Consider the following 27800-nt stretch of genomic DNA (forward strand, 5'->3'; position numbering starts at 1 on the left):
ACAAACGTTATACAAAAATGAAAACACGGGGGTAACAACAACTTTCTCTCGGTAACTACACTACACTACACTTCAACCGGAAGTGCAATACCCACCGAGGCCCGAATGCGGAAATACACCGGAAATGCTCCGGAAACTTGTCTATATAGCGAGATCACTCTCTAGTGTTAATCAATGCTCTAATGAAATAATTCACTAAATGTAGGCTACTGTAAACCTTTTCACTGTTAGCTTACTCTCAGTATCAAATAAGCTACCCACAGACAGGCAAATATCCAAGAGAAGTTTAAACTATTTACTTGAAAAATATGTTATATACAAATATACACATAGAAATATAACAGATAAACACAAATTAATGGCTTGCTTTTCAGTTCTTTAACTGCTATGCATTCACTCAAAACACAGTTCAGTCAACATATTTAAACCACACTTTTAGTTTCAAACCTAAAACTACGCCGGCAAATATATAACCTAAATGCAGTAACATTGGGTACGCAACCAGTTGTCAGCCGAGAGATGCAGGCCTGTATCGATGCTAACGTTCAGTGAAGCCTCAAACAAAATGGCTGCTTCGCGCCCAAAGCGCCGCGAGAGAAACCAAAACAAACGTGCGCTGGTTGTCCTCCTCACCGCGATAGCAACGCGATGTCGGCGGCGCTGTGTGTGGAGACGTCGTCACTGCGGTCCTCCTCAATTGTGTCTGGTCCACGGAGATCTTGGAGACGATGTGTGGAGTGACCGGGCTGGCTACTCTTATACAAAGTCCTTGGATCCTCCAACGGCAAGCTACGTCGAGCTAACTAGCATATATCCTCGTCGTAAACTCTGTCCGAGTTTTCGATATCAAACAAGTTTTAACACCGCTGTATCACTGTAGAATGTTGTTAAAAGACTCACTGTCCGTTCGTCTAAACACATTCACTGCAATATCATTATACATTGGTGTTATACAAACTATAAACTTATCAATAGCAGTGCACCAGTGCTAGCTCTCCCGTCTTGTTTCTTCTCGCTCTACTCCCGTTTTTTCTCTCCTCGCTCTACTCCCGTTTTTTCTCTCTCTCGCGTCTTCCTGCTTCCCCCCTGAACTCTCACCCTGACTGCTGATTGGGCCTCACAAGTGAATTTTAACGAACACATTTTTAACGCTTGTAAACAGTATTTAAACATTTTTTAGATTATTAAAAACACGTTTTAAAAGAAAATAAACAAAATAATAATACAATGAGTTTAGGAAATACCCAAAATTCCCATAGGGCTACACATGGAACCAAATATCCCACCTGGTTATTAAGCTACGACTGTTTTCTGAATAATGTTGAAGTTTATTTCGTAATCCATTTTTGAGAAAACGATGTTTTTGCCGGGACTATACCTAAGCGAATGTCACCTTGAACTACTTCTTATTATGGTGTAAAATGCATTGCTAGGTAATTTCTAATTTTCATAAACGAATGTAAACCATGGCATGCTTCTTGTTCAGGATTTCCTACCCTTTCCAACAAGGAATAATCTGTCATATTCAGGCGACAAGTAGTATAGGAATATCGCTGTGTTAGCATGGCAGAATGAATATACAGGTGCATCTCAAAAAATGAGAATATTGTAGAAAAGTCCTTTTTTTTTCCATAATTTAATTCAAAAAGTGAAACTTTCATATATTCTAGATTCATTTCACAGAAAGTGAAATATTTCAAGCCTTTTTTTGTTTCAATCTTGATGATTACGATGATCCAGTATCTCAAAATATTTGAATATTACGTAAGACCAATCAAAAAAAGGATTTATAAAACAGAAAACCAGTTACTAGTTCTACCTTAGTCCTCCCTCCTGATTTCCCCACCCCTCCTTTCTGATATCCCTATCCTTGTCTAACGCCCCCCCCCCAAAAAACAAAACAAAAAAAATTGCACTTATGATGACGACTATGTTTAGAACAGCATTCCATGTGTATTTTCCTAGTTCTGGATGTGATGCTTTGACTTTTGAAGAACCTATGCACTTGTAAGTCGCTTTGGGTTAAAAGCGTCTGCCAAATGACAAAAATGTAAATGTAAATGTAATGTAGTAGTTCTGGCACTGTGGGCAGGTGCCAGGTCCTGCTGGAAAAGGAAATCAGCATCTCCATAAAGCTTGTCAGCAGACGGAAGCATGAAGTGCTCCAAAATCTCCTGGTAGATGGCTGCGTTGACTCTGGACTTGATAAAACACAGTGGACCAACACCAGCAGATGACATGGCACCCAAAATCATCACTGACTGTGGAAACTTCACACTGGACTTCAAGCAACTTGGATTCTGTGCCTCTCCATTCTTCCTCCAGACTCTGGGACCTTGATTACCAAATGAAATGCAAAATGTACTTTCATCTGAAAAGGGGACTTTGGACCACTGAGCAACAGTCCAGTTCTTTTTCTCCTTAGCCCAGGTCAGACACTTCTGACATTGTCTCTGGTTCAGGAGTGGCTTGACGCTAGACTTGTAGCCCATTTCCTGGACACATCTGAGCGTGGTGGCTCTTGATGCTCTGACTCCAGCCTCAGTCCACTCCTTGTGAAGCTCCCCCAAGTTCTTGAATCGGCTTTGCTTGACAATCCTCTCAAGGCTGCGGTCATCCCTGTTGCTTGTGCACCTTTTCTTACCACACTTCCCTTCCAGTCAACTTTCCATGAATATGCTTTGATACAGCACTCTGCAAACAGCCAGCCCTTTCAGCAATGACCGTCTGTGGCTGTCAATTTAGCAATCTTCCCTATGATTGCCCGACTAAGTATTGAGTGTATATATTAACATACTTTTAAGAAGGTTGACATTTCTGTATTATAAATCCTTTTTTTTGATTGGTCTCATGTAATATTCTAATATTTTGAGCTACTGGATTTTTGATTTTCATGAGCTGTAAGCTGTAATCATCAAGATTAAAACAAAAAAAGGCTTGAAATACATTATGTGTAATTAATCTAGACTATATGAAAGTTTCACTTTTTGAAATAAATGACAGAAAAAAAAGAACTTTTCCACAATATTAAAATTTTTTGAGATGCACCTGTACAGACATGCATAATTACAGGATTTGAATTGCTATAGATGTGTCTGGACATTCATGTGTCTGGATAACAATATATGCAGATGTTTTGTGTTTGGAGAGATTTGAGGACACTTGAGTTTTCCCAAAACTGCATCCAGATGTCTTCATGTGGAATTTGAATGACTGTCATATTTTGTACATCAAAAGTTGACATCAAATGTGTGCATAAATATAATAGTTTGGGATTGGTCTTTGAGTTAGAAATTGAGATATTCAGTGTTAAACTAGAAAAACATAATTTTATTTTAGTGTAACTACTTTTGTGTACACTGTATGAACATGCTCTGACATAAATTAAGAGGCTGTACCATTCAATAATTTGAGACAGAACACATTTAAGTCTTGAACCTTTTGTGTGCAGTACATAGTTTTTGGGATATTGACATTCTATAGGACTGGTACAAAATAGGTGGAATTGGAAAGGGTTAAGATAACATACGCACCCTAACTAAACTCATAGTTGCAATAATAATAAGGCAAGGCAAGTTTACTTCTGTAGAACATTTAATGTGCAGATAATTTTAAGTGATTTTTTAAAATTGTAATATTTAAATGTTCTAAAAACTTTTCTGAAATATTCTTTAAGAAAAAAAAAAATTATAATATTTGTTTTAAAGGGTGACTGATAGACAGACAAACACGCTGATTTGCTAGAAATACGTTGTGCTTACTTCCTTGAATGCACAATTACTTTTAACACCACCAGAGTCAAATGAAATCGATCAAAATGACTTTACAGACCACAGAAGGTTTTAATGACAATAGACCATCGAACCGTCTAAAGACTAGTTCACACTTGAAAACAAATAATTCCCATAAAGAAATCAATCGAAGGCAAGGGAAAAAAAGGAAAGTCTTTCAATTAGATCTGCCAAGGTTGGGGCAGATCTGAGATCTTCTGGGAGTTTGTTACAGCTGTGGGTAGCATAGTAGCTGTTCGATCTCTAGGTAGTACTAGCTGACCAGTCCCCAGGGATCGAGACCTAATATGTTTGTATTCTACGAGCATGTCGCTGATGTATTTAGGCCCTAAATGATTTATAAACGAGCAGTACCACTTCAATCATAATTATTATTGCTTTAATAATAATAATAATAATAATAATAATAATAATAATAATAATAATAATGTGTTCTTGTGTTCCTGTGCTTCGGTTGTCTCTCCCCATTACATGTCTCCACCTTTCACACCTAATATTTCTTGCTTGCCCTGGACCTCCTTCTCTGCCCCTTTGCCCTTCTCCAACCCCATGTTCTGACCCCCATGCTTCGACCTCCGCCTGTCCTCCTACGCCCACCTGCCTGATCCCCTGTAACCCTACTCACTTGACTCATGACCCGCTGCCTAGACTTCACTCTGCATATTCCTATATTGCCCTGGTTTGCTGTACCCTGACGCTTATTCTGTTCACCTGCATTAAAGCCTGCCATTTCATCCTTGAATCTGCTATTGGTTCTTCTGTCCGTGACCCTGATATTATTATTATTATTATTGTTGTTGTTAGTATTTGTGTTGTTATTATTAGTAGTAGTATTGTTATTATTATTGGCTTACATTGTACACCAGGGATCCCTACTAGGGGTAGACACCTTGGCAAGAGCAAACAAGAATATAAACAGGCACACAGAACTTCAGGCCAGAGTGTGAATAAGGGCATTTTGCCTTTTTTGGGCATTTGTAGAAATGCATTCCTGACACCAGGAGTAGTTGTCCTAAAAGGCCGATCCCCTGAAGAGCTTTTAAGGAGCAGCCCATTCACACTGATGCAATGGCCCCAAATCACACCGATAAATGAGTCCATTGCATGGATGCTGTCCTGGCAGTGAGCAGTTGGTTGACTGACAGAATATAAACAGGTGTGAACGGTAACAAAGAAAGAGATGGGAGATACAGTTTCTCTCACTTTCCATTCTCTGTTTCGACTCCTCTCTTATATATATATATATATATATATATATATATATATAGAGAGAGAGAGAGAGAGAGAGCAATGAGGTAATCAGATGAACATTTTTTACATCTATTTTTATCCATATTGCATCAGAAACTGTTTGGAGCATGATTTCTGATTTCTATTCAGTAGTAAAAGACAGTTTTAGGTTTACATTTAATCTTAAGAGGCTGAAGAGTCCCCATGACTTGGCTGAGCATGTGTAATGTGTAATTCCAAAAAAAGGATCATTTGTGATACCTACATTCCATCGCTGGACCTTGGCCTACTACCACTCCCCCCTCTCCGCCCTCTAACTTTTATCTCTTCCCTCGTTTTCTCTGTAACCCTCTCCATCTCCCCGTCAGCTGAAACAATATATTGTCTGCCTGTCACTCCCAGAGACAATTTATAGACCACATAGCTGTCATCCCCTTCTCTTAGTTCCTCTATCCTTCTCTTTCAGCCAAAACAATGCACTGAGCAACGGCAGGAATCACGGACAGCCTTTCAACAGTTCATCAATCACTCTGACTAAGTGTGTGCTAATGAGTCATACAGTTTGCCTTTACCGTGTTAGCAGTCAAAGAGACAGGTACTTTATACACATTTTTGTATTGTATTGGACAATGCGACCTAAACGTAAATGAAGTACATGGCCCTAGTATTTATATTTTGCGTGTAAAAATAGGCTACTGGGCTTAGGGGCTGCAAGGTGCAATATCGTGACGTGCTACTTTATCATAAGGGTACCGAAAACTAGATACAGTTGGGGAGCGCACTCTGCATCACTGTGTCCCGCACACAGCACATTGTTCCACGGCAAGAGTTTGGCATGAAACTTTCAACCTTATTGAGCAAATACATAGGAACAAAAGCCGAGGGACGGACAATAACAGGAGATGGTAGTAATCAAAAAGTCCTTTCCCTTATTGTATACCAGTGGGCTGACCAGGTCATCCGTTTATCCAAGTTTCGAGCAGCTGTTCGTGTCTGGGGAGATTAACATTGTGGATTTTTCACATTTTTTCTCTATGTATGTCGCCGAATACTTCACTGCACCAGTGAGACGCTACCTCACTGCCCGAGAACTGGACGTTTGTGACCGACGGGGCAGGAAGGAGGAAAGTTGAGATTTGGTTATAATAGTACAGGAATAGACGGAGGGTGTGAGAAAGAGGGATTTGGGAGAAGTATAAAGTTACATTGGGAATCTGTGGAAGCATTAGCGCTGGAATTCTGTTCAGATAATTTTAGTCAAGGACACAGATGGAGATTAGGTGACTCACAGTCTCTCATTAACAGTGAAAAGGTATTTTATTAATAGCACCAGGAGAGCGAAAGGCAAAGCGGGTCAATTCGGTCTATATGCTATGATTTACGAAGCCGCTAGTTACTTTGATTTAGCTAAGCAAGTGTACGACAATCATTTTCTCGACTTCTCGACTCGACTCGACAATGATCATCTCTGCTTGTACCTTGATGTTTTATTATCCGTCATAAAATTCAAGCATTCGGAATATGACCGATGTAAGCAGCTTGGTAACCTGTCATATAATGCAGATGTGAGCGTGATCAAAGTATGGAAATTGTAGAGGTTGGACAATACGTATTCCCCAAATATTCCAGCAAGCATTTGGCATAAGCATGAAATTCTGACACACGGATTTAGATGTAATCATGCGTGTTTGTGTGTAGCCTACATTGTAAACCACCATATGAAAAATAAAAGCATAATAATGATACTGAATAATCATTGTGCTCATGATTTGCAGTGGAAAAATAGATTCAAAACAAAACTTGACAGCGTCAGGTTTGTCTGTACGTCATGCCTTGTTGGTGATGTAAGCTTCCAATTCCAGCTCTTCACAGTAGCTGCTCATGCAGCCGGACCCTGTTACCGAGGCTCAATGCGCGGTGGGGATGTGGTCTGTCCCAAACACCTGTCTGCCGGCATGCCAGCCCGGATTTCGGGCCCCAGGATAAGACCGCACTTTGTTATAATACTTTTTTTGTGGGCAGTCAGGGCTTGAATTGTTGCGAACAGGCGCTAGAGGAGTTTTAGCGCCACACGCACGCGAACAGCTCATCTCGCCCGCCTAGCTGGAAGCCCGTTCCAAATTCTCAGAATTCAGAAAACATTTCACTCCACTGTCAGCGATTGTCACAGACATGTCAGTCTCTCTCTAGGCGTTTGATCTCTTTCCATGTCCCACACAACACACACACGCGCGCGCACACATACACACACACACACACACACACACACACACACACACACACACACCTGTTCTACCCCCCCTTTGAAAACAGTCCTTACATCAGTCTGTTAGCATGCGTAGGTACCAGACATAGCTCGACAAGGAGGAAAGAATGTGTGGTTTCCCTGCCCCAGTATGCAGCTAAAACCCACCGCAGAGTCAGAGAGGGAGACAGTTAAGCCATAGCAGGACAGACAGGCTCCCACCAGCCAGGACAGAGGGACTGCACTGACACCAAAGCCATTCATGCACCAGGGACCGGGAAACAAGCTATAAACACACTCAGCCAAAGATAAGCCTGACCTACAGATAAGTAGTCATATGAAAAAGAGTCTTTACAAAATCCTATCTAGTGCAAAACAGTGGAAAGCACTCAAGGTTTATTTATTTATTTTTTTAAACGAATGATTGCGAGAGACAATGAAACGGGAGCTTTGGCAGCTTCAGGTGAAATTTCAACGGACAACTGCGGACGCAGCAAGACAGGTAGAAAGAGGAAGAGAGCAGAATGACGGGGGGGTGGGGGTGAAATTCCTAAAAAAAGAGGGAAGAAGCCTTACCGTGAGGGGACAGAGGCGGGCGCAGGATGGACGGAGGTGCCAGCGGAAGAGAAGAGAATGGGTATTGTTGAGGAACAATGGCAGCTTTATAGTGAGGAGGGGGGGGGGGGGAGGAGAGGGAACACCACAGGTGGTATGGGGGTGGGGTATGGGCATAGATGGATTAGGAGCAAACTTTTTGGACAGAAGGAAAGCAAGCGACCTCATTGTACTGATGGAGCGAGGGATTAAAGAAGGATGCTGACATCAGCACTGAAAGGAGAGAACGGAGGGCAGGTGGCGGAGAGGAGAGAGGGAGGAATAACAGGGGGATGACAGAAAGGACAGAAAACACCACCGCCTCTCCGACCGTCATTTTATCGGCATTAGCTCTCTTTATGTTCACGAGCTGAAACGCGTCGGCCTGTCCAGTGCTGCAGCCCCATGAAGAGCTCCATAGCGAGGCAGAGCGGCGGGTGTGGGGATGGAGGTGACGTGTGACGTGTGTGGCCAGGACAGGGACTGTGAACATTGGGTTACAGGCGGAGAAGCACCCTTGGCAGAGGGTGGGGGTGCACCATAACGGATAGGCAGCCAGCCGTGTAACAGCCGTGTAACAGCCGTGTAACTCCAGGTTTGAAGATTCAGAAGCTAAGCACCTACTTGTGTACCCTTGAGCAAGTGTACTTCCATTAAGTTCCTCTGAAAATATATATGAAAACAGATATGCTAAAAATGTAAGTTTAATTTCTGTGTGCATGGCTAGAAATACATCACAAATAAACTCTGTAAATGACACGATTTTGCAAAAAGGGCTTATAGACAGGCCTTCTCATCAATAGTTTCAAAAAGCAATATTTATTTAATAAACATAATTTAGATTTCACAGATGTTTCCGCCAACCACCCTGCTTTATAATGGCTCCAGTTCCAGTTGGCAGGTTCCAGTTGTTGGCAAGTTCCAGTAGAAGAAATAGTTCTCACTGTTGGCATTGTATATTTGGAAAGAAACGTTAAGTTTTCCGAATGTACATTTTCACCACACTGGGTCCATAGAGGTCCGTTATATTATGGAGAACTCAAGTAGTAGTCAAATCTAGAAAAATCATTACATCTCATCAAAACTACCGGGATAGATATTACTCTGGATGAGTGGAAACATATTTTAATTTCATTTTTGGGAGAACTGTCCCTTTAAGTTAAACAAAGCGATACAAAAATATGCTTCAAGTGGCTCCAAAGCAGCTTGCAGAGCAATGTTATGTTTTCAAAGGCTGTATATATGAAGAATGTATTTTTGAAATGTTTATTCATAACATGATTATCAGTTTTTATATCGTGCTGGTGCTTCTTTCCTGAGTGTAAGAGTCTGGGAGGTTATGGTGTGGTGTATCATTAAATAATTGTGAATAAATGTGTATTATGCATGCATCCACCCTCAGAAGGCCGCACAGGCTGCAGTGGAGTTCGCTGAAGGGCAGGTTCTTGCCTTAGTCCACAAATCCATGAATGCCCCTCCATTACTAGCCATTGTAAAGCCGGCACGTGGTCAGAAACTTCACTAAACTGGTAAGTGCTGTCCCACTCACATATTACTCTCCCATACCACAATGGGCAAACTGAAAACACACTGACAGAAAACACGCAGACTGCATTTTAAACATGAAAAAATATTTATTTAACAAAAAGAAAATTCACTTTCTTCATGAAGGGACCACCGTCATTGTCACTGTGAGAATCTGAGAGACAAGAGCAAGAGAAAAAGAGATTTGGGACATGGACAACAACCGTACTCGTTATGTGCAGACTCAACTTCAGCCTTTGTGGATCTTTATGGTGAAGTGTCAAAATAAAGATTTTTTTTTGGGAGTGTTAGTAGTGTGAGTCCCTTGCTTCCAAACGTCATAGTTGTCATACGCTCACTGTACAACTCAGTAAAGGGTGGCACTGGGCTGATTTCTACTGTACTTGTGTTTTAGTATTGTACAGGGCTGTTCTCTACTGTACCTGTGTTTTAGTGTTGTATAAGGCTGTTCTCTACTGTAGCTGTGCTTTTGTATTGTGCAGGGCTGGTCTCTACAGTACCTGTGTTTTACTGTTGTACAGGGCTGGTCACTACTGTACCTGTGTCTTCTTGTTGTACTGGGCGACGCTGGTGTCGGGGTCGATGTTGAGCGGAAAGTAGCAGTCCAGGTGAAAGAGAGAAGGCCGAGCCGTCAGCACCATCCTGTCCTCCCCCAGGTCCAGGAGAAGTGAGCGAGAAGACGCCTGAAGAGGGGGAAGGTTAAAAAGCAGCTTTTTGTGCCTGTTACACACCGATTAAAGTCAGCTCCCCCCATTCCTCCGTAAAACGGGGCATATCACCGTCACTGCTTTCGTCTGCAGCTCGAGGGATGATCTCAAGACAAAGATGTACCATATACCATACAGGGGTTTACGCTGAGATGATATGATATTTAACTAAATGAGCATTGAGGTGCTTATACCAATTTCCAGCTTTCCCATGCTAGGCCAGCCCTATCCAGATTTTATCGGTTTCATATTTTTTAAATTGATTAATTGAATTGAGTATCTCACCACTCCAGGAAGCTGAATCTCTGCTATCAGGTAATGAGGGTCTCCAGCAGGGGGCTCAACAATGAGACAAAACTCTGGACTGAAAAACAAAAGACTGCATGAATATGTGACGGCGGGGCGACATGAGCGCAGGAGGTAAGAGCAGTCTGGCAGCCAGATGGTTGCCCGTTTGATCCACGGCCCTGGGTATGTCGAAGTGTCCCTGAGCAATGAACCTGACCCCGAATTGCTCAAGCCGAACTGATCGGTATCATGCACAGCAGCCTATTGCCATTGGTGTTGAGTGTGTTTGTGTGTGTGTGTGTGTGTGTGTGTGTGTGTGCGTGTAAGTGTGTGTGTGTGTGTGTGCGTGTAAGTGTGTGTGTGAGTGTGAGTGTGAGTGAATGGGGGAATGAGAAGCATCAAATGAAGTCCATTTACCATTTTGCATGTACACACACACACACACACACACACACACACACACACGTACACACACACACACACACACGTACACACACACACACACACACACACACACGTACACACACAATGGGTACCATGTCAACACAACAACTCACCGTCTGGCTTCTGTAGGTTGTGTGTGAGAGTCCCTGCAGCAAGAAAAAAATATTTCAGAGAGACAGGTCACAGGGCTCTTTCCAAGTGCTTCTTTTTACCTTGTTTTGTGAGCACTGAGGAATCGAGGAAATGTTTTCTAGGCAAATCGAATGTCCTTTCAATTGTCAGTTTGAAGCCGCATGAATGGGAAGAGGTGGATCCACAGGTCAATCATTAATATGTCACGAGTTCCAAGAAAATACTTCTCCAAAGGATGCGCTCACGTTTCCTTGCTCAAGAATCTTTCAGGACCCACCTAGTGCTCAATCCAATCGTTTGTTTTATCGTTCCCTGTCCTCTCCTTCCTCGATCGAAGTCCACCATCTGGACATCCAACACAGGAAATGCTCCTTGAGCCAGGAGCTAGGACGATCCTGAAGAATTATTAAGCAAGCAAACACATTTTCATCCTTTGCGGGAAGTATTTCTCAGAATGCCTAACAGATAAACGATCAACCAGTGGATCCACCTCTGCCCAGCTGCCACGTCAAGAATGTTCCATTTGCCCGATGCGTTGCCTCGATTCCTCATTGATACGTCATCGTATCTCTCCTTCCGCCCTCCTGCATTATGTGGAGATGAAGACCAAGGAAAAGATGTGAAGAAGAGACGCAATGAGCGAAAATAAGCGTTTGGAATGAGCCTCAAACCCCCCAGAGGATGCTGTAGATGGTAACCACAGAATATATTGACCTCATACTGTAAGGTCAGGTTTTAAAGGGTATGAAGTAACCAATGAGAAATGGCCAATATTCATTTGGCTAAAATAATTCACTATGTCAACTGATAATAACGTTATATAAAGAGACTCATATAGAGAGATTCATATTCAGAAAAGTTCAAAAGGTGTCATCACTTAAAAGAGAAAAAAATCCTACATCTGGGCAATTCCATGGTAACTGACATTACAACTGCTAGATATTTCAGTGGTAAAGCCCAATACAGCCGCATAATAGAAACTGATAAGATCTCCTCCTGAGGGTAATACAAGCATATCTCTTATGTAGCTGTATTGGACTCTACCATTCAAATATCCTGCAGTTGTCATGACTGTTACCATGGAATTGCCCATACGGTTATCTGCACCTAAACAGCGGTCTCTAAAATCCATGTATGTTATGAGCAGGCTGGATAATGAAAGCAAAAGCAGTGTTCACGGTGACTGTGTTTTCTGCTTTAAGCTGTAAAACACACCTGTCAAAGGCATTGTTTACAACAGAATTTACACTACATCTATAGTTATCCCCAGCTCGGCTCAGCAAACTGCCAACCAATGGATACTCGGAGAGCTCTGCGTGACAGCCAATTAAAAACGTGCATCCTCGGGTTCTGAGGCCCAGGCCGGATCGTATCTCACACGAAGGCAGCATGAGAGGAGACCTGCTGTTGAAAGGAGGTCTACGCGTATGCAACGCCGCAGTGATAAATCAGAGAGAGCGAGGCACAGATTTCAGACACCACAGGTCTGGTGTGAACAATGAGCCTGACGGTACCGGGGCAGGCTTTAGGAACATCTTACGATGGGCTCATTTCCTGGATGCTGGGCTTGCTCTTGGTCCTGATGTTCTGCTCGCTTATGGAGCCAAGAAACTTCCTGTTTTTCAGCACCTTCCACTCTGTGAGAGGGAGAAAGAGAGAGGGGGAGAGAGAAGGAGGACAGAGAGAGAGAGGGACAGGGACGGGGGCAGAAAGAGGGGGAGAGAGGGAGAGGGAGGGGGAGAGAGAGAAGGGGACAAAGGGAGGGACACAGAAAGAGAGAGAGGGAGGGAGGGGGAGTACAAGGAGGAGAGAAAAAAGCAAGAGATAGAGTGAGACAAGCATCTTTCAGTGCATCAATAGCAGCTATACTGTTGGAACTTGGCAGCTTCTCTGTTTAAAGGTACAATAGGTAATTGCAGACTCCTAACATTCAAGAGAATAACTGCGGCAACAAACACCCTCAAACCACAACACTGTTTATCCCTCCCCCTTCTCTCTGATGTTGAAATGCCATTGGCTGTGGCAATTAGAATCAATTTTCAACCACTGAGCTTTAATTATTCTGCAGCTGTACAAGGTTTTGGTACAGAGGAGTAGTGTGTCAACTGTATATTTTGAAACCTGAATTCAAGGACTATAAACATGGGCAGAGGGTGAGTCAACATGTCAGTGAGCCTTTTTCAATGACAGGAAGAGATTTACAATGGTCTTGTAACAACATTTTAACACAAATAGCTTACCTATTGTACCTTTAAATATATAAGTCAGTAATATAAATGTTTCACCTGTCAGTGAACGCATCAAAAGAACATGCCCAAATTCAAGAAAGTCCCAAAAAGACCAACACCCGAGGCTAGTGGAGCTTGAGTCAAGCTCACGAGGTAAGATCCCAGGGTACTCCATGAGAAGAGACATGCACGCCATGTTCTAGTAAACTGCTAAATTGTTCATTAGCACATCTAAAGCAATCAAGTAGTTTTTTCAAATTCAAGCAAAAGGTCTCAAAAGCAGTCATACCCATCCCAAATGGTGACACACATCTGGCCAGGAGCACCTCTGTGCGAAGTGGGGCTTACATTTGTTCATCTCTGCTGCGTGAATGAGTGTCTTTGATTTACTCTCTTTGGAAAAGCCATTTGCCATTCATCAGGGAAGACTAACTCTTTTAATTTGCTTGTTGATTGTGATTATGCCCTCCGTATTTGACCTTATTTTGTTTGACACCCGATTCGCATCTAGCCCCTTTTAATTTCTTAGCTGACTGGATTGTGTTTTGTCCACTGACTTGTTCTATTCTATTCAATTCCAATTCATGTCTTAGACCCTTGGTCTGATTGCCCAGTGAATTTTGTGTCTGTTTGAGCCTGGTTCCTTCACACAAATATGCATGCACAAACACACAAACCTCGGCTCAGCTCAATTGAATACTTGTTTTCAAGCCCTTCAAAGGACACAGCGATGACAAACTGCAGGAACAGGGGATCCTTCTGAAATCACAGAATTCAACACTTTAGGGGATGCTTCTGAAATCACAGAATGCAACACTTGAGGGGATCCTTCTGAAACCACAGAATTCAACATTTTAGAATTCAGCACTTTAGGGATCCCTGAATTCAACAGTTTAGGGGATCCTTCTAAAATCAGAGAATTCAACAGTTTAGGGGATCCTTCTGAAATCACTGAATTCAACACTGTTGGGGATCAGTGTGACAAATATGCAATAATAGGGGTCAATACTTTTTTATAGCACTGTAAATGAATTAAATTAAATTCATTTAATTCAATGGCTGTAGAAACACCAAGCAAACCCAGGAACTTGAATTAGCCTGAACCAAGGTTGACAAATATAGTATACACAATGCCAGGAAGTTCTGAGTGAAGCAAACCCAGTCAAATTAATATGATATGAAACTACAGCGCCCCATACGCACCTGGCATTTCTGGAAGAATTCATTGTTGATGACCACATCATGGGCTGTACAACCTAGAGAATCTGTCATAAAATGAGAAAAGTCAAGCAAAACTAGCCATAATGTATGTCCAAAACACTTCGGGTCACCGAAATAAAGAGAAAACGTTTAGGCCTACCTTTATAGCTATGTAAATGTAAAACTCAAGGCCAATTATAATCCAGCATCAACAGAAATCGCAGTACATACTTAGAAAAAAGTATAAACAACACACTCCTGTCACCCAGAGTATAAACCAAACATCGCCACGAGTGGCTAATCCATTGCACGTTAACGGTCGCAGTGACGCTCTGTCGCTCAACCATAAACTGGCCTTCACAGATGGATACCCATAATGCTTCACAGTGTTTGCATGCAGTCATAGCATCATGAGGCTAATGCGCACTCCTGGATTCTCCACAGGAAAACACCCGAGGACAGACTCACTGTTGTCCAGCTCGGTGTGCGGCTCTCCGAGGCTCATGGGAACTCTGTATGCCGTCGGATCGTCTGACTGAAGGAGCTCCAGCAGCTCCTCTTTGGAGAGATGGGGAGGGGGCGGGACCGCAGGAGACTGACAGATGTTCACAAAGACCTTCTGCTTGTCAGGAATGGATAGAGTCTTCACACACATCCCTGATGCGAAATAAGGGGATAGTCAGTGCAATCTTGTTACACGCATGTCACTGCATTAACGGACAAGCGATGTGTCATCTTTCAGTGACACATTGAAAGATTGCCTCTTAACAAAAAAAAAACTCTTTCTTAGGACAGTCTCAAGATTAATACAGTTGGACTGAATGGTGAGAGCTTTTTTAACAAGATTGGGCTACTTGTTTCACTGCACACAATACACATATCACTATAATCAGCCCTTTTGGACAGTACACAGATCGCTATAATCAGACATTTTGCACAGTACACAGTAATCACAGATGAATGAACGAAGCTGACCTGGATCAGGCCGGATTACTCTGGAGTCCGGGTTTTGTTGCTGCACCTCTCCCATCGTCTGAGGGCGAAAAGGAAGTAGTTTGTACAAGATTCGCAGCACACAGAGTATTTTACAGAGCATTGTACACAGCACATAGACAGAGCACTTTGCAGAACAATAATGTCAGTCTGCACATTGCAAACAAAAAGGGGCTTGTGTTCAGACATGCATCGTGTAGACAACATCACACACTAAGTGTCATACATTTTCAATACGTACAGAACTGCACAGAGAGGGGTGTCTGAAACGTTAGTTGCTCTTGGAGCTTGGAAAACTTGGTTAAACGAACACGCGTCTAATGCGTGTCAATAGAAAATTAATCCAACCTCTCCCAATCACCGAAAACAATATCCACAGTATTGAGCGATGCACATTGCGCATACAGCAATTCCAGTTGTCACGGCCTTATTTAAATACATCTATCAACTGCGTTCTTTCGTCTTCAGGACCAGCCGTGTGTAAAGCAGTTTATACAACGTACCTGCATAAGAAGGTGATGATAGAGCTCTTCTTGTTGAAGCTGCTGCATTTCAGAGGTGAGGAGCGAGGAGTCTGTCTCCATGTCTGATGGAGCTAGCGAAACAATAATATTGCCATTAGTCTATCATATTTCTCCAACCGATTTTTTAATATAAACGAAGAATACATTTAGTTAACATAAAATGACTGCTATCGTATTACCGGCATTACATTGCATAGCTGCAACTTAGCATAGCCAGTCTTGCTGATAAAGTTAGGTTCGCTTGCTGCAAACTTACATTTGACAGACACGGACGTTACATTAACAACATCAAGGATTGTCAGTTCACAACATCGGTATTTTCCCACTTACTGTGCAGTTCAGCGTTTTCAATTATATTGTTGATTTGCAGCTAGCCTAGCTAACATGAAGAGAGTTTGTTTGGACGTAGCACACTTCCGTTGTTAGGAGGAAGTAGCTTTAGGTTCTCGTTAATCTTCTTCCGTTTCGCCAAAGACACTTTTATTAAAGTATATTTGGTCAGAAATGTTTCTGCCATTCTGCCATTGAAATTCAATTAGTTATACGGATAAGTCTACGGAGCCCGTCGAGCGAACAGAGTTTAGTGACAGAGCCATTGAACAACAAGACCATACAAATAATGTAGGCTATGACACTACGGTGTGGTACAGCCTTTTTCAGCTGATGTTTTTTTCTAGTCTATCCATTTCCAGTACTTTAACAATGTATGTTTGCTCTACACTGAAGCTTAAAGCTTTCCATAAATTGTGAACATAGTAGGTTTCTTTATATGTTGCGTTTTCTGTTTAAGTTTTTCTTAATGTACTTACTTCGTTGTACAGTTTGGCATTCTTAACAATTAAAGTATACCGGTGTTTGAATGATCACAAAAATCGGTGACCGGGTGAATAAAATAAATAACTTCTTTTGTTCCCCTATCACAGGTCTCAAACGTATAGGCCTACTGATTTTCCTTCCAACCACAATTCAAATCAAATAATTTTTGTGTTTGTGTTACATAGCCTCATTATTCAGGAAGAAAATCCGCTGTCAGCGTAACGGTTGTTACAACTGTGGAAACCAATCAAATACGAGGACCGTGTTCATATGCAAATATATAGTGGAGCATTGTGGGATTCTGACACAAATTCAGCTTTATAATCATATTTTTGAGGCTATACGTCTATGATGAAACTGAATAAAACTGGTTAATCTTAAGTGATCCTAAGTCGCACCGTTTGATAGAAACCGAAATGCATCTGTCAAGACAACCGTAGAGGGAAGTAGTTGCTACTTTAAAGCGATCCCGACGAGTGGCTGCTTAACGTTAAGACTATACTTTCAGGGATCATTTCTATAGTATGTAACTGAGAAATGCGTTTCGAAAGTGTTTGGTCTCGCTACCCACGATGATGAGGTAATGCATCCCCTTCTGAGCGTGAAGCGGATAGAGAATATTGATTTATCAACCGTTCTCTATCATTGATGACCGTTCCGCTTCTGCAAAGAATGCGGAGGAAGGGGCTGCGTTCAGAGTGGTTAGCCTTTATATGGTGAAAATAAGACTATGTAAGGTCGCCGTTGTTTAGATGTTTAAGTTATTATCTTTGTCTGCCATGTATTGTATAGAACATGGTTTTTGATCGTTTGTTTGTTTCCTGCGTAATGTTTATGAAAGCCCATTTTTAGTCAAGGTGGAAATGTTAAGTACAGGGCTGCGAAATAAAGGTGAGTACCTCATATGCTATTGCGAAGAAACATATATTATTAAGTATTTCCGCATGCATTTCTTTTTATGTTTTTGGGAGCTTGTTCGTATATGTAGAAACTGTAAAACTAGTTAATGGTGAGTACATGCTCCCATATCGCACCGTTTGGTCTGAACTGTAATGCATCTGTCGAGACAACCGTAGATGAAAGTAGTTGCTTCTTTAAAGGGACCCCGACGAGTGCCTGCTTAACCTTAAGACTATACTTTCAGGGATCATTTCTATAGTGTGTAACTGAGAAATGCGTTTCGAAAGTGTTTGGTCTCGCTACCCACGATGATGAGGTAATGCATCCCCTTCTGAGCGTGAAGTGGATAGAGAATATTGATTTATCAATCGTTCTCTATCTTTGATGACCGTTCCGTTTCCGGAAAGAATGCGGAGGGAGGGGCTGCGTTCAGAGTGGTTAGCCTATGTTTTGGTATAAATTAGATTACGGGTTTTGGATGATTTTGAAATGGTGTCTTAATTCGTTCGTTTTCATGGGAAAACACTTTTTTTCGTGTATTGCTTTAAAAAGCACATGCTTTTTCAAAGTGAAATAGATACTGAGTGCTGCATTATGAGTTGCTGTGATAAAATTCAAGTTGGATTAGCCTGTGATTTCAATTTTTTACTTTGATTTTCGGTGTGATTTCGAATCCAGCCCTCAATGGGTTGATGATTTTGGTTTCCTTTGTTACATAATTTTGTTCTCAACAAATTATACAATATACATCAGTAAAGATTTTCAACTTGAATAAATCGCTCATCAAGATCTGATGTGTCCCTTAAGTGTTCCCTTAATTTTTTTGAGCAGAACAATTTGAGTGAGAAGTTGAATCTTTGAAAAATGAATTTCAGAATTTCTTAGTATTGGGAATATGTCCACCTTATGCAATGTGCACTTGAGCTGGCATGGCATATACTCCTTGCCAACAGGTGTGCAAAATCGGAGGGTGATATGCAGAATTACAAAGGATCTATTAAGCAAAATGTAAACAGTGTACTATGTGTCGCTTAGTGTCTCCAAATCTAATTGGCTCAACTGTGCATTGCTGTAAATCATAAAATATGAATGCCTTTTGCTAGTAATCAATTGTTTTGACTCAACTTTTGCATAGTTCTGAAGTGGGAATTACTATATTTTCATTAGTATAGGGTCTAAGATATCTAGAGGTCCAAAACCCTACCCAGAACCTCCCCAATAATGAACCAAATGCTTTTAGTCCATTATAAAACATATACATTTGCCCCTTGAGATGGTCTAAGATGAAACATTGATATCACATTAGAAAATAATGCAAAAGCATTCTGTGTTACACATACCTAAATAGGTAAATGAAGTGTGTAATCATCTGGGATGGGACAACATTTCACAAATATTACCGTTTGTGATCACTCCAAGGTGTTAATCTAGCACATATCAGCACACAGTGAGCGTGAATGAGTGCTTGCCATGCTGTAAGTGACAGGTATATCACATTATATACACTCACCGAGCACTTTATTAGGAATATTCTTTACTTTATTACACCTACTTATTCATGCGATTATCTAATAAGTACCTAATTTAGAAATTAAGTGCTCACTGAGGGTAAGTATAAGTGAAGTAAGTAAGTGAACATAAGAAAAAATTACACAACATAAATAATTTTAATGTTATGAGCCGGAATACACACATCTTCGCATGTATCCAAGACTTCATGTTTCCTCCTCCTCTGACTCACTCCTGAAATCCATGTCAGCACGAATACGATTTGCTTGGATGAGTGATCATCCGTGTGGTGGCCTGTAGTTTAGTGGTTAAGGTAAATGACTGGGACATGCAAGGTCGGTGGTTCTAATCCCGGTGTAGCCACAATAAGATCCGCACAGCCGTTGGGCCCTTAACCCTGCATTGCTCCAGGGGCGGATTGTCTCCTGCTTAGTCTAATCAACTGTACATCGCTCTGGATAAGAGTGTCTGCCAAATTAATGTAATGTAATGTAATGTAATGGATGAGCTGGCAAAACATTCCAGAAGCTGGAGGAAAATAACAACTACAGTGCCTGTATATTACAGCACAATGTTATGTATCACTCTGAGACATAGTCATTTTAAGTTTACAATAACATGCCATACGCCATTGGAAAGCTTATACTGTCCTCTACCGGATAAAAGCTCTTACTCAAACCAAAATTAACTGAAGAGTTACAATGGCGTAACAAGCAAGTGTGTGTGTGGGTGGGTTATACTAAATTCTATTTGGGTGTCTATTTCACAAACGGATTGTTCAAAACGATAAATGACCATTGTATCTTCTAAGGGACATCTCTATGTGTAAAACAAACTGTAAAACTGCATATTTATTCCATATTTAGTAGCAGATATTGATAGTAGAATTGAGTGGTATAATTACACAAGAAATACTCTTTATTAAGCTATTCAGTGAGCATCATCAGTTTTTCCATCATTGTGTTGGGATACCTTCAAACTGTTGTTGATTTTATCTTGTAATGACGGAATAAGAATTACATTTTTGTTGGTGAAAGAATTAGTAATATCCAGAAGTTTCTTGTGGCATTAGATGGTGGAAAAGTTGCATGGTGAGAAATATAACTAGAACAGACTTGACATTGACAAGTGGCCTAGTATTAATAGGTTACCGGGGGGGGGCTATCAGGGATATGGGCAGAATTACAGAACAGAATTAAATATAATTTTACACTTTATTGAAATATTTCAGTGCAACAGAAACCAAGCGTGTGAGAAAGGTACAGCCAACACACAGTTATGGATGTGGAAACTGGAAATTGTGTCGTTTCACTTGACAAGGTAACAGGAGAGTCACTTGACATGATCCCACAAACCAGCCCAATCTAAGTCGTCAAATTCGTCTGTTGTTGCTCACTCGTTGGCTGATCTGTACTGACGCAGCACAGACAGAGGGCTCATTCCAATCGCTCATTTTTCTTTCCTTGCTCCTGACCCCAAAACCGATCGAGCTCCGCCTTCTTCAATTCCAACCCCTTAAATATTCCTTCTAGGAGCTAGAAGTACAGGTTAGGAACTCCCAATCTTTTCTTTGAGCAAGAAAACATCAGCGCATCCTTTTGTGGAAGTTTTTTTTTCTTCTTTTTTCAGAAAGCCTGACGTATTAACGATCAACATGTGGATGTTTGAAGGGCATTCCATCTGCCGAATTCACATTCTCCATATCCCCATCTTTACTGCTTTTTCTTTCACCTTTTCCTAGCCCCTCCCGATAGGTGGAGCTAGTGGCAAGAAAAGGAGGAAGGAAAAGGAAAAAGAAGAGAAAAAGAAGGGATTGGAATGAGCTCCGAGTTCATCGACGGTAGCCTCAGCCACGCCCTTTCTGCGTTCCCCACAACCGCTCTTTCAGGAAGCCGGCCCCCCTCTCTGCTTCTCCTTGTTCTGGAAGTATTCTTTGTTGAGAACGACGTGCCTGTGCAAGTCGATGGTGGGCTCTTGGGTCACGGTCTCTCCTCCTCTGCGTCTCTGAGCCAGAATCATGGCGCGCAGCAGCGGTGGGTAGGGCACCCGGCTCGGCCCGGTGTCGCGGTCAGGGACGGGCGTGAAGCGCGTGAACTCCTCCTCTTCGTGCTTCGGCACGACACGCCAGTCATGATACATCACCTTGTCCATCTCCTTCACCTCACTCTCCTCTTTTCCTGGAAGGCGGGGGAGAGACAGGATGAGTGACGCACCCAGGAAATGACACGGGCTGAATTACTGTACAGAAATGGATGCTTCTTACACAGGCAGTGGAATCGGTTTGACTAGTGAGAATGCGCCAAATGCCCCAAATGCTCCTGGCGAGCCAGTTGGTGCCTTGCACGGCAGCCAATCGCAGTTGGTGTGTGTGAGTGTGTGTACGAATGGGTGTCTCTTTGGGGTATATTCAAATACCGCCTTTGGATAAAGGCGCTATATGAATGCCAGCCATTTACCATTCATTCAAACAAAACAGCATGCACCATCACTATGAATACTGAAGCCTTTCAAAGCCAAAACAAGCAAAACAATTAAGTATGATTAAAAAGGCAAGACCCGATCGACATCAAAATTCTCACCTTTGAAAGTAAGTATTCCCCATGCTTTCCCATGGTCCATGTTCTACAATGAAAATTCAGTTGTTACAATGGCTTTGTGCATGACTGGCATTGTGCATAAGCAGAATAATGCTGAATACCAGTATTCAAACACAGGGAAGAGACTCGCTCTTCTCTGGTAAGACTCACCTCTCCAGTGTAGTCCACTTTAGCCTTGGTGATCTTCCAGTAGCAGGGCTCCTTGTGGTCAGACAACCAGGAAGTACGAGTGACGATTCGCCCAACCCCAAAGAGACGGATGCCAGCCAGCAAAGAGAAGAGGCGACTCTCTCTCCGCACGGATTCCCATGCCAGAATAGGCAGTCTCTTGCCGGTGTACGGCCGTGTCATGGTCTCGTAGTCCAACGCGTACTTCTGCGAGTCAGTGGGCCGTTCTTTCAGGGCGCGATACTCGCGGATCTTTCGGGCCATCTCCGCAATTCGACGCACAATCTTCTTCCTGGGCATGGTTCAAGCGTCCTACCTGGATCCTCAGAGGTCTGCCGAGACAACAAGAAAGGGGAAATAGAAGAAAAAAGGAAAACCTACTCTTAATTTGGACAAACGTGCCATTTCTCTCAAGCCTTCAATCAGCTCAAACACTCAGCGTTCATAGATTTAAAAAACGCATGAGGACTATGCTTAACTTTAATTCGACGTAACCGCCAATGGATACCCTATATCAATTTACACCATATTTACCAGGTTAAATTATGTCGGTCCCGACAGCTGGAACCACCTGTTAATTGAAAATAAACCACCTACAGAAAATGAACAAGTTCAAAGGCAAATATTGAGTCCAACAGTTTAAGGACAATATTGTAGAATAATGTAAAGACATGTTTTAAAAACCATTAAGAACTGTCGGTCATTATTCCACGATAGCAGACCGCTATCCTGAAGTTGTCCATAGTCCCCATATAAATGTTGATTATGTTGTATTGATTGAAGGCTTGAGTATACGGCATGAATACAAATTAAAACTAGCTTTTCCTTTTTCGATTATCCCTTTCATATAGCCAACATAAAAAAAACACGACACAAAATGAATCGCCTAAACCAAAAAGACTTGAGTATCAAAATCGGTAAACTGTTAATAATCTAACGTTAACTAGCTACTTAGGTTGTTGATAAAAACAGAAGATAAAAAAACGAGACATTTCCTTCACTATTTTAAATGGCTTAGCTAGCAACTAGACTGCCCAGCCAGCTAACACGCTTACCACACCAGTCGAAGAGAAACAAGAGATAATTTAATGAGCGATTTAGCAAGCGATGAATTAAACTAACCTGTAATGTATAATCTCTGGAATAAGCACAAATATGCACAAAGTGCAAGTCAGAAGATTTTTTTAAAACGACCTCCACGAGCATTGATGTATCCGCGTAGCGTTTTATCCCTTCCCTGTAACAGCATTGTAACTTTAATTTAGTTCCACCCGGAACTGTATAGGGGAGGTTATTTGATCCGGTGGCCGTATGATTTTCTGCCCATAGAGATTCATAAAAATGAAGCAAATTTATCATAATAGCCAATTGTCAGATTTACTCGTTCATATTCTGGGCATAAATTATGCAGCCTAATAAAAGCCTCATCAGGTTTATCTAGCAATTTGCTTATTACACTGAAAATTGTTTACTTCGAAAATGTGCCTGGCACTGACAAAAAACACAGTCAAAGGCTGGAAGTACTATCTGACAGAATTGTAACCTGGCAAAAACTAGCTACTGTGTAGTGTGATAAATCGTCCTTGAAACAAAAGGTTCAACAAATTGAGGATCATAGCAGGAAATGTAATATTGTTGTACATGTGACTGGGGACATTAAAATGTAATATTCCTGATTGGATTGGAGAAAAGTAACCCCACTTCCTTAATTAACTCTGTTTAGTGAGTTGTTTAGTGCTGAAAAACTTGGCATTCAACTCATTGTTAATTACAAAAAACTACATTTTAAGTGAATTTGCTGAAAGCCTCAAAAGATGATATGTACTCGCCACGGGGCAGATTGTTTAAGATTTCAAACCTTCTCCCAAATAATTCATAATCTTAGAGTAGTGCACTGTAAAGTGTACTGCCAGTTTAGCATATTGCGTCTTTTACCCCGATATGTAAAAACCCTAGTTTCCTTACAAGCTTCAACAATGACATATTTAAATCTTGGTATGGCATGGGTATAAAATAGTTTCATACCCCTTTTACTGTAGACTTAGATGAGAGGTTATTAAAATGGGGAACACAGATATGCTAATTTTCCATTTAACAAAGAATGAATGCCGATTGGTTTGGGAGGCCTTACATCTTTTTGTCTCTTACCAAAGTTGAGGGTTCGGATTCGAAAGGAAATGTAGTGTCATGGTTCCAATACGTTTGCTCACCTAAAAATTTGGTGGTCTGATACAAAAGGTGATTGACAAATCTAGATAAAAATACCAGGAAATAAAAGCTGAAATTTGGATCAGGCACCTCATGTACATCTTTTGACTCAATTATCTTCAGTGTATAGCAAAAACTTTTGACCTCGCTGTTCCAATAATTTTGGAGGGGACTGTATCTGCATCTTTTAACATTCTAATCCTAATATTCAACTGACAAGATATGAATCTGCTGGATTGCAAATTAAAATCGAAGAATCGACAGAGGGTGATGGATTACTTGAGGACACACTGATAAATCCCATCTACACCAGCTGCTGCTTGTCTCAAATGACAGAACTGCTGCAGATCAGATCAGCTTCTCACCAACTCAAGGTCCGAGACCCCTGAAAATACCTGAGATAGGAGATCTTTATTGCATCAAGAAAGGCGCATTCATGGTAAAAGAAAAAGCACAAATAAAAAAAAATGCATTTCCTTATTTTTCCTTTTAAATAAGTTACTTTCAAGCTATAATTTTGGCAACAGGGTACTTTGGTACTTTGAGTGTGTCAATATTACAGTATCAGTAAAAACAGAAAAAAGAAAGAGAGAGCCTCTGTATGTTGTTTTGGGATGCAACCAATTAAATTAAATTAATTAAATGAGTTGGCTACACCCAAAATGCTATAGGCTGTGTGCCAAGCATCTCATTTTCAAACCAACAGTGGGCTCCAAAAATATTGACACCCTTAATAACCCTTAAGGCTGCATAGCATAATCAACATAGATAATGATCAATATTTTATGTTGAAACATACAGGAAAACTATAAACATTTATTTCAATACATTTACTCCCATTTTTCAATGTTTGTTTTATTTAGTAATCAATTTTTTTCTGAAAACCACAGGTGCCAAAATTATTGGCAACCCTAACAGTTATTGTAAATTATATCAAAGTGAAATTAAAATTGTATTGCCAATTGGCATTTATATTGTGTCATTCCATCACTTTCTCTTTCACTAGAGAATTTAAATGAGGTAACAAACATGCAAAATCCCTTTGTCATCCATCAGAGTCGGAAAAGCCAAAGAACAGTCAATTTACCAGGTAATTTACCATCACAAGTCTGGTAAAAAAGCTGCAAAAATAAAAAATACATAAACGGTTACATACTGCTTATCACTGTAAAGACAATAATAAAAAGATGTGAAACATATGGAATAGTTGTAAACTTGCCAGGAAGAGGATGCAAGTGCATATTATCCCCGACAGACAGGGAGGAAGATGATGAGGGAGGCCATAAGTAACCCAAGGGTCGCAGTTTAAGAATTGCAGAGATTGGTTGCATCTTGGGGTCACCAAGTGCAGGTGCGGCATTAGCTTAGGAGGTAAGAGCTGTCAGGGTGAATGAAAAGTGAATGAAAAGTAAGGGTGAATGAAAAGTGCTTTGGATAAAAGTATCTCAGATTTTTTGTGGCTGTAGCACTGCCTGTGATGTGACACCTTTGCTGGACATATAGATCTTGTTATTCTTATGTTAGGTTAGAATTTGATTTTGAACAAGTTAAACTTGTAGAAGCTAGCCTTATTCATAAGCTTGCATTGTGTCTCCTCTATGGTAAGTCTATGGACAATTCTTTGTCTGAATTTCTCATTTCAAGGTCCAATTCAAATTGAATAAACTTGACCAACAGAGCGAGGGCTATTGTATCAGGATCCATTGGAAGTCAATTTAGTTATTTGCAAAGAGGGTTTCCACAACATAGTAACTCAGCTACATCATACCACAACCAGTATTTGGCAAGCCCATTGCCATTGTAGTAGACTGACCCACACAGACATGTACTAGCATAAGTGCAGAGAAACAATAAAACCCAGCAGAGTAACACTCTTATCAGGATGAGGGTTGCAGACCCCTGCTTTAGCTCCTACCTGCTGTGTGCTGTGGGCAACAAGGGGCAACACTGCTCTCATTCCGTCTTTAAAAAAGATTACTCTGCCCTCTCGTAGCAGTGCGTTGTATTTAGTGGTACTGTTGTAATATTTTGAAGTGGGTGGCAGAGGCCTACATATTTGTCTCATATGGTTTTTATGTAATGCTTGGGCAACACTCGACATCTCCTGCCTTTGTAATGAAGCCTTGCTGAGCTAAAGTTGCGTCCTTTGAATCCTTTAACATATTCATGACTTGTTCACTCAGACACTCAGCCTGCAGTGCAGTGTGCCCTGATGGTGCTTAAAGCCTGCCCTCAAGCTGATTACTTCGGCACAGTGATACTCCTTTGCTTTCATTCAATTGCCTGTAATGATAGATGTTAAGGACATTCTAATCACATACTTGTGATCTGACACCTTAAAAGGTCATTTATGTTTCCCTCTAGGCTTCAACAGTGATCGGGTAACTCTTCTTCTCCTCCACTTGAGTTCCGGGGATCAATAGACGAGCTAATATACGAAATACAAAATTAATTGTGTATATATTTTATAGGCGGCACGGATGGCGCAGTGGGTAGCACTGCCACCTCACAGCAAGGAGGTCCTGGGTTCGAATCCCCGTCGGCCGGGGCCTCTCTGTGCGGAGTTTGCATGTTCTCCCCGTGTCTGCGTGGGTTTCCTCCCACAGTCCAAAGACATGCAGGTTAGGCTGATTGGAGAGTCTAAATTGCCCGTAGGTATGAGTGTGTGAGTGAATGGTGTGTGTGCCCTGCGATGGACTGGCGACCTGTCCAGGGTGTATTCCTGCCTTTCGCTCAATGTATGCTGGGATAGGCTCCAGCCCCCCTGGGACCCTGTTCAGGATAAGTGGGTTCAGATAATGGATGGATGGATGGATATATTTTATATATTTTGTACATTTGACACTGTCTCAGTGAAATAATAATCTGTTGACAGAAATGACAAATGAAAGCTGCATGAATACATTTATTATTTTATTATACATTGATATACAACTGTTTTAACCCATTCACATATTACATTAAACACCTTAAAATTCACATCATTAGACATGAGGGCGGCTATTAACTTATCGCGTAAGCCAATGATACAGTGACTGATGAGCCCTGCAGTGTGGAATGAGAGACAGGGTGCACACCTGGCTACTGACTCTCATAGACTGGCAACTCTCTCACCTGGACTAAGCAACCCAATCTGTTAGACTAGCAACTGTAGCTTCAACTAGCAACCCACCTGCCTAAACTAGCAAACAACTCCCACTGGCTAGACTAGCAACCCACCAGGAGGACTTGTAGGGGAAAATTCACAGAACGAAAGATCTCCCTCCTAAAAGCATGATAACCAATCACAAGTCAAAATCAGACTCCGCCTTAGTGAGCAGGCTGGTTCCTCCAAAAGTTTATCAATATATCTGTATTAAAGTATGATATGTACCCTGTATAGTTTCAAACTGATTAACTGCTAAATTGTGCTAGGATTACACAGTGAGCCCAGCCAGGTGGCAGGGGGGGGGCCCGTCTTGAACTGTGTAGACCAAACTGTCAAGGACACGGGCAGAGCAAGATATGACTGTACAGCTGATTTCTCCGGGACTCTCGATGTTTTATGCCAGGAGTGTATCTATTTGACCTAGAACATTAATTATAGCTGAGCTTATGAAAACGCAAGAAACCACAGTGAAAACTGTTGAAATGAGAGCAAAGAATGCTACGTACATTTATTCCCTTAGAAGAGTATAATTA

At 41.4% G+C, this 27800-nt stretch overlaps 2 protein-coding genes and 2 non-coding genes across 5 annotated transcripts; 2 read left to right on the forward strand and 2 right to left on the reverse strand.

The window, feature by feature from the left end:
• Window positions 1–9474: 9474 nt before the first annotated feature.
• pih1d1 (PIH1 domain containing 1) lies at window positions 9475–16942 on the reverse strand. Of its 2 annotated transcripts, none has more exons than XM_061224351.1 (11): window positions 16731–16942; window positions 15901–15992; window positions 15380–15437; window positions 14873–15061; window positions 14408–14469; window positions 13882–13963; window positions 12517–12613; window positions 10958–10990; window positions 10398–10476; window positions 9945–10088; window positions 9475–9559 (listed from the first exon to the last, which is right to left on the reverse strand). In XM_061224351.1, the coding sequence occupies exons 2-11, from the start codon at window positions 15979–15981 to the stop codon at window positions 9524–9526; spliced, it is 861 nt and encodes a 286-aa protein (XP_061080335.1). In that variant the 5' UTR covers window positions 15982–15992; window positions 16731–16942; the 3' UTR covers window positions 9475–9523. The 2 variants fall into 2 exon arrangements, with proteins under 2 accessions (XP_061080335.1, XP_061080333.1); XM_061224349.1 differs by lacking the exon at window positions 16731–16942 and adding an exon at window positions 16252–16667.
• A 287-nt stretch (window positions 16943–17229) lies between these two features.
• LOC133115603 (small nucleolar RNA U3) lies at window positions 17230–17440 on the forward strand. The gene has a single exon (XR_009705780.1). It is a non-coding gene; the product is annotated as a small nucleolar RNA U3 (small nucleolar RNA).
• A 425-nt stretch (window positions 17441–17865) lies between these two features.
• Window positions 17866–18076, forward strand: LOC133115615 (small nucleolar RNA U3). The gene has a single exon (XR_009705788.1). It is a non-coding gene; the product is annotated as a small nucleolar RNA U3 (small nucleolar RNA).
• Window positions 18077–20341: 2265 nt separating this feature from the next.
• Window positions 20342–23169, reverse strand: mrps34 (mitochondrial ribosomal protein S34). The gene is made up of 4 exons (XM_061224319.1): window positions 23034–23169; window positions 21894–22243; window positions 21726–21768; window positions 20342–21323 (listed from the first exon to the last, which is right to left on the reverse strand). The coding sequence occupies exons 2-4, from the start codon at window positions 22209–22211 to the stop codon at window positions 21031–21033; spliced, it is 654 nt and encodes a 217-aa protein (XP_061080303.1). The 5' UTR covers window positions 22212–22243; window positions 23034–23169; the 3' UTR covers window positions 20342–21030.
• Window positions 23170–27800: the final 4631 nt, after the last annotated feature.

This window comes from Conger conger, chromosome 16 (genome assembly GCF_963514075.1).
Source record: "Conger conger chromosome 16, fConCon1.1, whole genome shotgun sequence".
Classification (NCBI taxonomy): Eukaryota; Metazoa; Chordata; class Actinopteri; order Anguilliformes; family Congridae; genus Conger; species Conger conger.